Here is a 15828-nt window from a genome sequence, read left to right on the forward strand (position 1 = left end):
CAAGGAACAACAAGCATTGTTTCAGTACTAGCAGCTTATCTATTTCTAATTCGTTGCATGACTTCATGTTTTAGAGTACAGTATGTTCAATTATCCCACCTGTTAATGTGGGACTCCACTATGATTACTGGGCAAGTTGCATAATTAAAAATGATGTTTTTATAATAAAGCAAGGTTTTAATTATACTTACCCAGTAATTACATGATCAAAGCCCTCCCTCCTCCCTGCTGATGGGCCTAAGCATAAACGGAATGAGCTAATCGTCGTTTTTAACTTTCTTGCCAGGGGGCAAGACTGGTGTCACCTGCACAGTCCCGATGTAGCTACCACGAAATTTGAATCTAAACTGTTGCAAATAACAGAAACTATAGCTATGTAATTAATGGTTAAGTATAATTAAAACTGTTTTATCATAAAAACATCATTTTTCTGAATGTACTTAATTTTATTTTATGTGACCAAGTCCTTGGGAGCTATACTACAGTAGCTGAAAAGAGACCATTGCATATGGTTTGGTAGAAAGCATTTTTTTATATTCTGGTTTATAAACATTATTGTGGACCTTATATCTAATATAAACTGTATGGTATAGTACATATGACAAGAGTAAAGGTACTGTTTCCTGCTGTCATTTCAAGTACTATTAGCCACTGAAGCCAAGTGTATAGGTTAATCATTAATTTACACTTTCTTCGTGTTCTTTAAAGCTTCAATGCATTTCTTAGGGTCAAAGAGCTGGTTGCTATTAGTAAGCATAACAGACTTTGTGGTTTCTTTATGGTTTTCACTCAAAATTTTATCAATTTTTTTTTCTCTCTCTCTCTCTCTCTCCATAAAAGTATGAGTTTTCCTTTTTTTGATTCAGATAGGATTATAAACATGAAGGCAAAAATGTGACACTTGGATTTCTTTTGTTTTACCATAGAAAAGTAAAAAATTTTATCTGAAGGTAAAATACATGTAAGAGAAAATTGTTGGTTGGGAGAAATCTCGTACATCTCCATTACAGGCAGTCCCCCAGTTATGGGAGGGTGTTCTCTTCTCGGCGGTGTGCTGATAAGCGAAAACCACCATTAACTAAAACTTGGCGATTTATGGGGCTGGGTTTCAGCTAATGGTGCCTCTAGTAGGTATGTTGTGGTGCCATAACTATTATCGGAACCTTATGGCGCCAATAACTGAAACTCAGCCCATTATGGCACCATAAATTGCCAATTTTATGGTGCTAGACAAGCTCCATAAAACCAGGTTGCCATTGACTGAGAGCCAATAACCGGGGACTGCCTGTAAAAATATTTTTCATCACAGGAAGTGTTTGGTATGACATTCACTAAATTGTATTGTAATTAATTCCCTTAGATGATAAGTCCCAGTGTGCATTTCAAACAACATTTTGTGTTAGCAACAGTTTCCCTTAAGGGGACCACCTCCCGGTCGGGGGGCCAGATAGGGAGTGCTAAGGGTACTGGCTTGCCAGACACAAAAGATTATAGCTGAATTCGTATTATAAAAGGCCTAAAAATGCAATTTTCTACAGGTATATATGAGCCAAAATGTTCATTTACGTAAAAAAGTCAAATATCTTACTCATTTATTCAATATAACGTTTTCTTGCAGTGCTATATTACATTGTCGTATGATAGCATTTCCCGATGGATATGGCAATGCTTAGCAGAGCTGAAGAATCCCGTAGACAGATTCAGTTGCCCACAAGAATTGAAAGGCGAAGCGTACATAACTTAGTGCTCATGATTTTTTCGTAATTTTACGTAATTCTTTGTGGTATTATTTATTATAAACTGTAACCATGCCTCGTAGAAAGCATCAGAGACAACGTAAATTACTGTCAGAAACAATGAAAATGCTATATACATGAAGAAACAAAGGTCCAAAGAATGGAGCCAGTTTTATTGGGGTTTAGGTGAATAAATATACATGGTAACTTTCAAATGCGTTTTTCTCGAAACTTTGTCTTTTGGCTAAAAAAAGTCCATTCAAACCCTTATAACTTTGCCAATTTTTAACCGATCTCAAAAATTTTGGGCTCAAAGAATTTGTAGATAAATTCTGCATAATTATCATTATAGTATACATTTTTGAAATTTTTTGAATATTCAGTATGAGCTTATTTTTTTGTTCAACTTTTGTCAAAAATTTTTTTTTCAAAATTTAATTAAGTATTAGGTCAAAATGCAAAAAGAAAAAGGTATTTTTTTGCAATTCTGTATAATGTTTTCTATAGAGTACACCTTCAGCTTTAAATTGATGTTTATTCTGAAAATTTGTTAAAAATTAAGAGAGCCTTAGGGTTTTAAAAAAGGCCAAAAAATTTTGGTTCCAAAAGGAGAAAAATATTAATTAAAAAAAAAAAACTAATAATCAGATCAGGCTGAATCTTACTGGGGAACCTTTTTATAATGGTTTATATACGCTGTAAAAAAATGAAGTGGATAGCCGGAAAAAAATTCTCCCTCCCCTATGGGGCGGAGGTGGTCCCCTTAATCTTATCCAACTAAGCTTTCCAGTTTGAATACACTATGCTTCAGTGTTCCCTCTCAGTGAATAACACATCTTTTGGGCAAGCTCTGTGACTGTTAAATGTCACTCAAGTCTACACATGTTCATGTTCCTGTTTAGTTGAGTGGTACAGACCTTTTATGTGCATTAGGAGTTTTTGCTGGGTACTGATGAGTTCCCTTACTTGATATCAATCTTGCTATCTGTGATGCTTTTGTTCAGTTTTACTGCCTTTGTAATACATGCTTTGTAAACTACAAGGCGGCAAATTATGCCACAGCTACTGTGGTGCCCTTTTCACCACACCATATCTTTTTATTCCTTCTCTTCATGTTCTTATAATTCAATTAAGTTACTTGGATCCTTGATTTCATGTAGATATTTCCATAGTTCATTAAAAAGACGACAGGATTCGATTTCCATTTGTTTACATAACTAACAGCCTTCTTCAGAATGCAGTAGTAGATTTTTTGGAGAATATTCTTTGAGGTAGATGAGCTACAGAGAACACTTCTTTATAATGTAGATTTTCTGGTATTTGTCACAGACTAAATGTAATCAACTCACCATAGTAGTTGCATGATTCCGTGTATTTTTTGTGAAGGGCTTTGTTGTTGAATACATAGATACAGCAGTATCCCATTACCAACTCATACACAGATGGTCTGAAATATTCTTTTTACATTCATATTACCTTACGCATCTGATAGCAATGAATTTACAGCATATTTTCATTCTCACTAAAATTCCAGTCCTCTACATTATAAACCTATTCATGGATTAATGACCTGCATAGAACATTTGGGATTTTTAATGACCTGCCAAGATCATTTGAGACTTGTAAAAATGTAGCACCTGCTAAAAAAGAAAAAAATTAGTTCTCAGATTTTAGATGAATCTCTAGGTGAATACAAATAAAGCATCGTTTGTAGATGTGAATATGGTAAATGGAACTATGGTATGTAGAAACTGATAGCATGCAGATGTGAAGGAGATGCATCACAGATTAATTCATTGTAATAGAGCTACAGTGTAGAACCTAGATGGACACCCCCAGACCAGATAAGAATTATGTTGAACAAGATAACAATTCCAAGAAATCCTCACTTCAGACAAAGGTTAGGAGCTTCACTGTCTCTTCCTTTTGTCCCCAAATTAAAATCCATCAACAGAAGGATTCCACACTCAAAGAACAAGCACATGTGAAACAGCTAGTACTTGGTTTCAACTCCACTCTCACTTGCACCTGTAAGATTCATGGTTATATTTCAGATTTGCCTTTCACAAGACATGCTATTTTATGTAGATTAGCTTTGAGCAAGAAATAAATTTTTACTGTAGTTTTAAACAAGGGCAAGAATGGCATGTTTTCTTTTATAGAAATTAATTCTTGTATGTACAACTATACATATGTATACAGAGAAACCACATGGAAAATATTTTGAGAGCAGTCTGTGTCATTCATTTTCAAGGGCTATTGCAGGTTTTGGGTTTAACTTCTGGCAACAAAGGCATATCTTAGTCACCCCCCTAAAGATTAATGGCAGCTGGACTGCTTGCAAGATGAAGGTACACAACATTTTTTTTTGCTGCTGCCAATGATGCAACTTGGCACCAAGAAGAAGCTCATATATTTGAGTAAACCATTTTTAGCCATTTGCAGTGTATATTTTGTTGGCAGAAGGGGATTTCTGGGAGGCAGGCTGAATGCTATGGCTTTGTTAAACTGGACAGTTCCAGATTCCCACATTGGTTTGGCAGTTGAATTTTGAATTTTACAGTTTGACACCTCTCACCCCGCATTCTTTCTGTCTGTCAAAAATAACGGAGAGTGAGCTCCCATAGGGATAAGAAGAGTAAAAGGAGCATCCAACAATATATTAGACAATGTAGTAGACCTACTCTTCTCCAACTGTCAAAAGGGTAAGAGATCACAGATGAAGAATTCTACTGAAGAATGTAGCTATGGAAACTTTTAAAAAGTTTTTTTAGGTAATAGACCTCCCTGAGAGCATACATGGTGTCTTATGAACATGTGTGCTTGTCAGTAAACCGGTAAATATGCAGGTGTTGTTAAGGTGAGGTATAAATGGGGAACAAGCTTGACATGAATAGCAATATAGAATTAAGAATAAGCAAAAGGAGAGAGTGAAAATAATATGGGGTAAAACATGAGTTAGTGCTTTGCCACAAGAATTCAAGGCAAAAGACAGAACGTATTGCAATACATTATTGTGATGTTGATCATAATGTAGTGGTATCAATGGAAAAAAGTCGTGTCATAGTAACTGCACAAAAAATTGCATTGTGATTTATATTATGTAATCCTGAATATCTCTTGTTCTATCATTTGTCTCATTTGATATATGATGGTGCCAACCTTCCATCTCTCCTGCAGCATCGACACATCCTATTTTCGAATTGCATTTTTTGCTTTGCTTCCATTAAGTTATCTTCAAGCTTTGTCTTGCTTACATCTTAGACATCTCCATAGCTTGTTTTTTTATTTTACCGTCAGGACCAAGTCATGTTTTTAGCAACCCCCAGGGTCTTGTCATTTAGTGCTCCTTCGAAATCTCCCTCATTACTGTAATAAACATGGGATTTCATCGTGGAAATAATGCACTTTGTTATAAATTTTAATGTGCGATAATTCATCAATGTGAACATTTTCATAGATGGTCGCAAGTTATTTGTTGTGAGAATACTCTGATGCTTGTGCATCAGGTCAGTTATTCTATGTACATTACTTGAAAAATTTAATATCATCTGTTTATGTGCTAAAATCTTATTGTTTTGCAGAGAGGAAGTAAAATTTACAACTGCGTCCTTGGTATGGTGAACATTACAAAAGGAACAAATTCTTATTACAAGCTGCAAGTACTTGAAAGTGATAAAAAGAACAGGTAAGCACCTTACTTTTTTATAGAAAAAATGTTTCATATTTAATCAGATCATTTAACTATAATATAACAGTTCAAAATGTCTCTTGAAAAAAATCAGTAATGTACTTTGAAAATGATCATGCCAGAAAAAATTCTTTTAATTATATATTAATTTCATTATGGAACTCACAATAAAACAAATACAGATTACTGTTTGTTATGTGCCAAAATTGTCTTAATTTAGTGTACAATACAACAGAAAAAAATGAACTCGTTACCTTTAAATGTTTTGCTCACAGTGCGATTTGTATACAATTATATATGAAATTTTTTTTGTGCTGTTATATATTCCAATATGTATATATGATAATGATAATCTTTATTTCATTTCTGACAGTTGCATACTAAACTTCAGGCAATGACAAAAAAAGAAGCCAAAAGTGAACTCTTAATCTTAAAAACTAAGCGTGCTGTGATTTTTTGAAAAAAAAAAAAAAAACTTATTTTTCTGCTTCGGCGCTAACTCCCAAACGCCACTGGCATATGAGAGACACTTTGGTAAATAGCGGCTTGGCATTTAAGGGTTAATTCAAATATTTCTACATAGGCTTATTATTCATACTCTAAAAATAATAAAATACAGTATATTTATAGGTGTTTGTAGGTAGGCAGTCCTTGGTTATTGGCGATACTGTTTTATGGTGCTTGTCTAGCAATGAAAATCACTGATTTTCGGCGCCGATGATTGGGTATTGAGGGTGACACATACCTAACAGAGGCACTAATGTCCAGTTATCGCACTGAAAATTGCCTCAGTTATTTGCGATTTTTGCTTATTGTCATGCCATTGGAGGGGAATAACCGGGGACTGCCTGTATATATATATATATATATATATATATATATATATATATATATATATATATATATATATATGAAGGATTTTGACAAAGGAAAAATCTATTTCTGGGTGAAGGCCTGTGTCGCCCAGTGAAAGTACCTTTTAACACTCATTTCAAGGTATAAATAATTGCTAAATATACCAGAGAAAAAAATCTATATGGAAATGCCAGAGTTACTACCTCTGGATCGATCACCTTCATAGGTGTCAGAATAAAAACGGGGCGAGTGGATGCCACTACCACAGACCTCCAGCCAAATAGTCTCTCCCCCCTCAAAATCCCTCACCAGAGAGGAGCCGTTCCAACGATCCCCCTCCGCTCGTCCCTGCTTCTTCTGCCAAGAACTACAATCCTGAATACGCACCCAAGCTTGGGCCAGCTAAAGGGTGGTGAAAGGAAAAGAGAGGGATGGGTTCACTGGGCGACACAGGCCTTCATCCAGAAATAGAATTTTCCTTTGTCAAAATCCCTTTTCTGTGATTGGCGTGTGTCGCTCAGTGAAAGAGTAACAGAGAATCAGCCATACAAGCTTGGGAGATCTAGAATGAGACTAAAACATTTATAATTATAAAAAGGAAAAATAAAACTGTTTCCTTATCATCAAATTTTAATGATCTAAGATTAACAAAAACCAAAACAAAAACCAAAACAGGAGTACTGGTGTAACAAACATGTATGGCCAAGTTCATACCATCACCAAGAAATTCAACATAGTTCATGAATATACAGTTGTATGAATAATGGACTATGTACAAGTACAGGAGTAGGCCGATAAGCAGTCCAGTCCAATAAGAGAGGCAAGAAGGGAGGGAACACAAGCGAGGCAGGTAGGTGAGAGAGAGTACCAAAAGTAATACTAGTGAAAAGAATGCTAATTAATAATATCCAACTTCACAAACTACATGATTAGGCTGTATCAGGTAAGACAACATTTCATGCAGCCACTGCAGAAAATTTAAGGCCTCTAAAGACTAGATAGTGGCGTTTAAATACTGTTGGGGATTTCCAACCCGTATACTTTTTGAGATCATCAAAGTTCATATGATGAAAATAGTTAACTGAGGTAGCTACTGCTTGGATATCATGTACCTCAGGAACTGAATCCGGATTGGCTTGTTTAATAAAATAAAGAATTTGTTGTCTGATGCCTTTTAAGGAAATGGTTCCACCTTTCTCTCTAATAAAAAGAGGACCTGAAAACTTATTAGAAGTCCTGTCAAGATAAGACTTTAATGTAATAATTGGACATAATGATGGGTCTTGTGGAAGAGGGACAATCTTCCATGGAGACCATATGTTCTGAGGGTCTTCATTCTTTGCCAAGAATTTCAGGTCTGGAGAAAGTAGAACTTCTCCTGACGGGAGGAAATCAATATGATTTGGTTCTCTAGAGAGACCCGACAGTTCTGATATTGTAGCAGCTGAGGCCAGGCTCAGTAAAAATAATGTTTTCCTTAGAAGGGTTATAAAAGAGCACGATTCATTATCAGTATCTGAGGCTAACTTGAGTACTTCATTTAAAAACCAGGAGACCGTATGAGGTCGATTTACTGGTCTCGGCCGAGCACATGCTCTAGGTATAGATGAGAAGTATGAATCTGTTAAATCAATGTTAAAGCCAAACTGAAAAATCTTTTTCAGGGCGGACTTAGTCGTAGTAATGGTACTAGCGGCTAGACCTTTTTCGAACAGTTCTAAAAAAGGAAATTGCCAGATTCGTAGTCAATGTCTGAGCATCTGATTCTTTTAGAAAAATGGCTAATTTCCTCACTGCCGGACCTTGATGAATTGACTAGCAAAATTAGCAAGTTTGTTTGAAGCACAAAAGTGGATATGAGTGCTGCTGATGACACAACAATAAAACAGTATCAAGGAGGCCTTTGGGGAAAAGGTCAGTAAAATTATAGAAGTTATTCAGCTTACAGAAGCAAAGTTTGTAAAAACAAGACTGCCAAATATGGCCTGCTTGGCAAGGTAATAAAAAGTTGGTTATCACGAGAGATGTCTGGGATTCATTATCAGTGATGGTTTATAACCTGTTAAGAAATATATAAGTTGGAAAGAAGGCTTAGAAGTACTAGGGTTAATTACCAATAGGCAAAAGGAGACAGTACTAACTTACACAATACACTATTTTATTACCAGTTAGGGTATGCAATGTAGTTATGGCTACCATCCAAATGGGAAGTCATACTTATATAAAAAGCAATACAAGCAAGCAAGTGCAACCAAACAAATGAAGGGGGCAAGCTGGGTTATCAAAGGAGGTTAGAACTTTTAAGTTTTTTTTATTAAAAGGTTATTATCATCACCCCTAGTACCATCTGATGCAAGTGAGGTAAACATTTTTGATATTCAAAAGTATAAATACCTAAGCTAGGCCCAGTGGATGAAAATGGGAACTTTAAATGTTCAGCACCAGCCACTGGGAACTTTGTTAAACTTAATAGCCTTGTCTTGAGACTGAATACCAGCTTAGGTAATCAGTACCAGTACTAGTCAGTTCAAGAATAGGTTAGGAAAATGGTCAACACACTGAGGATATATTTATATTTTATAAAGATGCTTCCTCAAATGGACTAATAGCTTATGAGGCACCTCTGTCCATATAGCACTTTGCAATCTAACTTATAAAGAGAAGGAATGTTATATTTAGTACTTCTGTTGTCAGGTGGTGGGTTTTCCGTTCTTGGGGTCGAATTGGAACTACTATCGGCAATGACAAGCTAGAGGATAAAGAAGACCTTAATGATGCCATATCAACATTTGAAGCTCTCTATGAGGAAAAGACTGGTAATCGATTTTCAGCAAAGGAGTTCAAGAAAGTACCTGGTTGTTGGTACCCACTAGATATTGATTATGGTCAGGTTAGTCATTTTATTTTTATGTGTGGGGGTGTGTTTTTCTTCTGCATATGCTTTTACAATGCTAGGGTTTGTATAAGAGAATTTTAGAGTAGAATTTTATATTTTTCATACCAAGTGTACTCAAAAATTATATCTGCTGCTGTAAAATTTTTAAAAATGCCTTTAATCTTTATTGCCCAGGAATTTCATGCATTAATTATTTTTTGTTTTATACAGGATGAAGATATTGTTAAAAAACCCATTGCTGCAGGGTCTAAAAGCAAACTATCAAAAGCAATTCAAGAGTTGGTTGCTCTAATATTTGATGTGGACACCATGAAAAGTGCTCTGGTGGAATTTGAGGTTAGTGAAAGGATGGTATTTTTGTAGAAATTCACCTTATATTGTGATATAGGATTTATAGTGCTGGCCCCTATTTTCAAAGGCTCATGATTAATGAAGAAAAAGTTAATTAGTATGTGGTGGTTCAACTTTCACTATCATTGCTGGAAACTATTTTCTAATGATCAGTATATATTTCCTTTGGAAAATGTTTTGAGATTTTTAAAACTTTTCGTTTTTAAAAGCATTTACTTTATGGATTCCAACAACCAATGTCGATTATTTCTGACTTCTTTTCTTAAGTGCTGCCTTCTGTACTCAAATGGTCATGTATATGTTCCCTATACATGATTTTTGTTGGGGGAGGGGGGCTCAATATGAAAGTTAGCTATTCCATTAGTTCAGGCAAATTAATAGGGTTACTATGTTTGGTTTTCAAATTGGCTGGCTCTGATACATATATTTTGACCAACTGACATCAGATCACCAGCTATATTCATAAAATAAATTGGTTTTATGCATGTGCGGCTAAAGAACTCAAATATATTCATAAGTTACTAAAGTCAGTGGTATTTTTCTCATCAGATAGTATAGCACAAAACCCAAGGAAATCATCAATCATCCACATAATTTTTTTCAAAATCTTTTCACCCCCATTTTCAGCAGATATTTAGGTTAGCTTCAAACATATATATTTAATTTTGGCATATGGGATGGAGATTGTCTCCAGTTTTCAAAGATATATTTCATGTAACACCAGATCCAATATTTGAAAAAGAAAGAGTTCAGTTAAAAGATAGAAAACATGCAAATATTAAAAAAATATCTTGCAGAAAACCATATGGCATGGGCTTGCTTACTGTGAGGCCTCATATGCTGTGCATGTACAAAGACCTGAGACTTGTCATGTTTTGTTTTCAGTTACGGAAAATGTATTATTAATGGCACCTCTGTTAGGATACCATAACTCTTATTATTGGCATCTTATGGTGCCAATAAATGAAACTTGGCCGTTACGGCACCATAAATTGCCGATAACCAGGGACAGACTGTATAATGAGCATGATGGCTAAGGTTTTATTATATGACACTAACTCATTTCTTTTGAAGATATTTTGCCAAAACTAACTACATATAACTGAATGATAGAAATTTGAATTCTAGGTTAAATGTCAAAGAAATTGCTGTATCTTTTATAATTACATTAAATATGAAGCCTATTTATTTTATCTGCATTATTGTTAATTAGTATAACCAGACACCTAATTGCATTTTGTAAAGAAGGCTACCGTATGCTTTTAGCAAATGGAAAGGATGTTGATAGTTTATTACAAGTTTTCATATAGTGAATATGTAACATTTGTTCAGTTTTAGTTTCTGCATGGAAAGTAATAAAGTATCTTTATTTTGCAAATCAACAGATTGACACCAAAAAAATGCCACTTGGGAAACTCAGTAAGAAGCAGATTGAAAGTGCATATAAGGTATTGTCTGAGGCTCTCGAGTTCATAAAAAATTTGGAAGGCGTAGCTGAGGGAGATGATGCTGCTGCTACTGGAATAAAGGCTCGACTACTTGATTGCTCTAATAGATTTTATACCTTAATTCCTCATGATTTTGGCATGAAGCAACCTCCCATTTTGAACAATGTGGACCTTATCAATGTGAGTAATTGAGTTTTGTTCTTGAGCAGACATAAGCTCTCAAATTTTACATGGTTTATTATATGCCAGTTATTTACTTTGTATTACTTTTAGTTTAACCAACCTGCCACATTGGATTTTAGGCTCAGGAGGTCGTCCCAAAGGATTTGTTTGTGTGTGAGGAGTGAAAATATCAGCAAGGTATTGTTGGACTTTAGACAGTAAAACATAAAAGACCAAAGGACATCTATAAAGAATATTCAATGCTGCCAGCATTATTCGATGTAGGTAGAGGAAGAAATTTAGTATACCATCAACAGATGAGAAAAAAAAGCAAGTGGTAAGTTAGGCACTTTCCTAAATAAGACAAAGATCTGATACCCATGAAGCAAGACAGACAGGAGCAGGTTCCCTCCAGCACACAAATATCACCATAAAGGAAATACTAAATGATGGACAGGATAAAGGGCAGAAGTGTGAAAGAGCTTGAAGAAGACAGATGGGTGGTAGGACTCAAAGACTATTTGAAGAGCGTTACATGATGCGGATGCTCGAATCATACAATAGAATGACACAAGTAAGTGGTAGTAGGTTAGTTATGTGGGGCAGGTGTGTGTTTTCAGAGTAATGGTGTGATTGGGATGAATTCTATACAGTATAAGGTATTTAATATTTTGACAGGTTGTAATGAACTCATTATTTTTGGAATTATTCTATATTTTAAGTTTAATGCATAGTCCTGTAGCACTACTGTGATAAGGAGTGGTGTTCAGTGTGCCTTTATAATGTGATAACCTTTCATCATAAAGAGGTAAATATCAGGCAGTGGTAATAATGTTTCTAAATTTTGAGTTGCTTTTTTATCAAGAAATTGCTCTGTTGGGTTATACTTGTGCTACTTTGTCTTTTTTTGGTCAGGGACTTTCAGGTATTATTTTTTGTGTTTGTTTTAATTACGATAGAATGAATCAATCCCTTATATACATTAGAAAGACAAACTTGGTACCATGAATATTCTACTCAGTGACCAATAATGATTTTATTTCTCTTAATCTGAATTCTCAATTCAGTTTTGTGAAATTTAGTATCTGATTTGGAAGGGGTTTGAAAGTCCCTGAGTGGGATATTATTTGCAGCCAACTGAGTAATTTTGATTCATTGTACATCTAAATCATTGAGTAGTAAATTGTATAATGTCATTTTCAGAAATTTTCATGCATTTCATTAGTCTGGTTAAATAAGAAGTAGTGTAATATAGACTTTATTTAAGTAGCTGTCATTCTTCAAATACGGTATTGTTGAATTAATGTTGACTTTTTTTATATAATACTAAAACTTTGCAATCAAACTTCAGTGGGACAGAAATTGTTGTACAGTGAATAAGAAGTATCACTTTTGTTAGTGTACTTATCTCTAAAATCCCAAAATGTACAAGATTAATATGTTAAAAAGGAAAATCCAAATTAAAAAATGATATTGTTAGTATACAATAAAGTTTTGTACATACTTACCTGGCAGATATATACTTAGCTTAGGTCTCTGACGTCACGACAGAAAATTCAAAACTCGCGGCACACGCTACAGGTAGGTCAGGTGATCTACCTTACCCGCCGCTGGGAGGCGGATGTAAGAACCAGTCCCCCTTTCTTGTCAGGTTATTTTCTTCCACCTGTCTCCTGAGGGGAGGCTGGGCGGGCCATCAATCGTATATATCTGCCAGCTAAGTATGTACAAAACTTTATTGTATACTAACAATATCATTTTTGTACATGAACTTCCCTGCCAGATATATACTTAGCTGATTGACACCCTTGGTGGAGGGAAAGAGACACATACTTACTTAGAAAGTGGGGACAACACATGTTAAAGGAATAAAAAATATAAACCTCTGGTTCTTACCTGATTTAGGCAGAAGACTTGATAGTTACTGTCTATTAGTCTGCGTTGCCTAAAGTCTCAGCGAGGGCGTGACCTATGGCTGAAGAACTCTTTGGGTCTACCAATGGGAACTGAGTCCACTTACTTGGCAGAATCCAAGCAGGATCTGGTCAATGGGGATCAACCCGCTTACATGCCAGAGCCTATCACTACCAATTGCCAGGAGCCTCAAGCACAACCGATTCACCTAACCAAATACTAACATTAGTATACGAAAGAAGGAGTTGCCTCCTGCAACCTCCTTCGTACAACCAAAAAACTCAAACTTAAAACTAACAGGGAAAAGGATTAAAAAGGATGTGTTTCAGCTCCCTGCCCCAGCACTGAATCCGCCGATACGTAAGGGCCTAGCCCAAAACACTTTTCATACGTAATCGATACGTCCTTTAGGTAGTGATTGGAGAAGACTGATTCACACCTCCAAAAAGTGGCCTTCATAAGGTTTTGTAATGACAAATTCTTCTTGAAAGCCAAAGACGTCGCGATGGCCCGTACTTCGTGCGCCTTGACTTTCAGAAGGCTAAACTGTTGCTGATTGCAAGAAGTGTGTGCTTCTCTAATAACATTCCTGATAAAGAATGAGAGTGCATTTTTAGATAAGGGCCTACTGGGGTCCCTTACAGAGCACCAGAGATTGCTTTCATTAGCAGCAAGTCTTTTCTTCCTCTGAAGATAAAATTTCAGGCTTCTCACCGGGCAAAGAGATCTCTCCTCTTCTGTCCCAACTAAGGAGGATAAGCTTTTGATTTCGAAGCTCCTGGGCCACGGTGAAGAAGGGTTTTCATTCTTGGCTAGGAAAGCCGGAAGAAAAGAGCAAACCGCGGAGCCTCCTTGGAAACCTACCTCACCTTCTAGAGCCTGCAGCTCGCTGACCCTCTTCGCTGACGCTAACGCACAGAGAAAAAGAGTCTTCATCGAAAGGTCTCTGAACAAAGCAGTATGGGGAGGTTCGAACCTTGAGGACCTCAGGAAGAGCAGCACGACATCTAGATTCCAGCTAGGAACTAAGGAGGAGGTTCTTTTAACCGTTTCAAACGATCTGATTAAATCATGGAGGTCCTTGTCCTCAGATATGTTTAATCTTCTATGACTAAAAACTGAGGAAAGCATGCTCCTGTATCCCTTGATGGTGGAGACAACTAACCCGCATTTTTCCCTCAGGAAGATAAGGAAATCTGCTATCTGAGTCACAGAGGTACTGGAGGAGGAAGCTTTATGAGTCCTGCACCAACGTCGAAAAACATCCCACTTCGACTGGTAGACTAGATGTGGAAGGTCTATGTGCATTGGCAATAGCCCTTGCAGACTTTGCCGAAAAGCCCTTAGCTCTGACGAGACTCTTGATAGTCTGAATCCAGTCAGACTGAGAGCGGGGAGGTTTTTGTGAAACCTGTCGAAGTGGGGCTGTTTGAGCAGATCGACTCTTAGTGGTAGGGATCTTGGGACATCCACCAGCCATTCCAGTACCTCTGTGAACCAGTCGTGGGCGGGCCAGAACGGAGCTATCAAAGTCATCCTTGCTCCCTCTGAAGCTGCGAACTTCCTTAACGTTTCCCCTAGAATCTTGAAAGGCGGGAACGCATAAAGATCCAGATTTCTCCAATCCATCAGGAATGCATCTATTGCCACTGCTCTTGGGTCTGCAATAGGGGAGCAGTATAGATCTATCCTCGCATTCCTGGAGGTCGCAAATAGATCGAGATGGGGCCTGCCCCACGTCCTCCACAGCTCCTGGCATACGTCCGCGTGCAGAGTCCACTGTGAGGGAAGGACTTGATTCCTTCTGCTGAGCAGATCTGCTCTGACATTTCTTTCTCCCTGTACGAACCTGGTGAGAAGCCTTATCTTCCTTTCCTCTGACCACAGGAGGAGCGATCTCGCTGTCTCGTACAGGGAGAAAGAGTGAGTCCCCCCCTGTTTCCGAATGTAAGCCAGGGCTGTGGTGTTGTCCGAGTTGATCTGAACATATTTCCCTTTTACGTGGGGTTCGAAGGTCTTGAGAGCTAACCAAATCGCTGTTAGCTCCTTCTTGTTGATGTGCCAGGACACCTGATCCCCCATCCAGGTGCCTGACACTTCTCTCGACCCGAGAGTAGCTCCCCAACCTATGTCCGAAGCGTCTGCATATAACACTAGGTTGGGGTTCCGAACCTGCAAGGAAAGGCCTTCCTTGAACAAGAGAGGGTCTAGCCACCAACGTAGATCCTCCTTTATCTCTTGCGAAATCTTGAACGCAAAGTCCAGACCTTGAGATTTTCGATCCCAGTTCCTCGTCAGGAAGAACTGTAGGGGTCTGAGGTGCAACCTTCCTAGAGAAACGAATTGCTCCAGCGAGGAGAGTGTCCCCAACAGACTCATCCACTCCCTCGCTGTGCATACATCTTTCTCTAGAAAGATTGCTACCTTCTCCAAACCTCGGGTTATCCTCTCTGGGGACGGATACGCCCGAAAAACCTGAGAAGCCATCAGAATCCCCAGATAGATACGCTCTTGACTGGGGATTAGCTGTGACTTCTCGAAATTCACTAGCAAACCCAGAGAAGCTGCTAGATCCAACGTCACTCGTAAGTCCTCCAGACATTTCTCCTTGGATTTTGGCCCTGATAAGCCAATCGTCCAAGTAGAGGGAAATCCTCACTCCCTCGAGATGAAGCCACTGGGCAACGTTCTTCATCAGTCCTGTGAATACTTGGGGGGCCGTGGAAAGGCCGAAGCATAGGGCCCTGAACTGAAAAACGTTCCCTCCCCACATGA

The 15828-nt window shown here is 37.5% G+C and overlaps 1 protein-coding gene across 1 annotated transcript in view; it reads left to right on the forward strand.

Moving 5' to 3' along the window:
* Positions 1–15828, forward strand: part of LOC135213654 (poly [ADP-ribose] polymerase 1-like) — a 265109-nt gene that overhangs the window by 220138 nt on the left and 29143 nt on the right. Inside the window, exons 13-16 of the mRNA XM_064247696.1 lie at positions 5321–5424; positions 8977–9172; positions 9389–9514; positions 10915–11157. Coding sequence (XP_064103766.1) covers positions 5321–5424; positions 8977–9172; positions 9389–9514; positions 10915–11157 — 669 coding nt within the window. The remainder of the gene's footprint in view (positions 1–5320; positions 5425–8976; positions 9173–9388; positions 9515–10914; positions 11158–15828) is intronic.

The sequence above is a fragment of the Macrobrachium nipponense genome, chromosome 43 (genome assembly GCF_015104395.2).
Source record: "Macrobrachium nipponense isolate FS-2020 chromosome 43, ASM1510439v2, whole genome shotgun sequence".
Lineage (NCBI taxonomy): Eukaryota > Metazoa > Arthropoda > Malacostraca > Decapoda > Palaemonidae > Macrobrachium > Macrobrachium nipponense.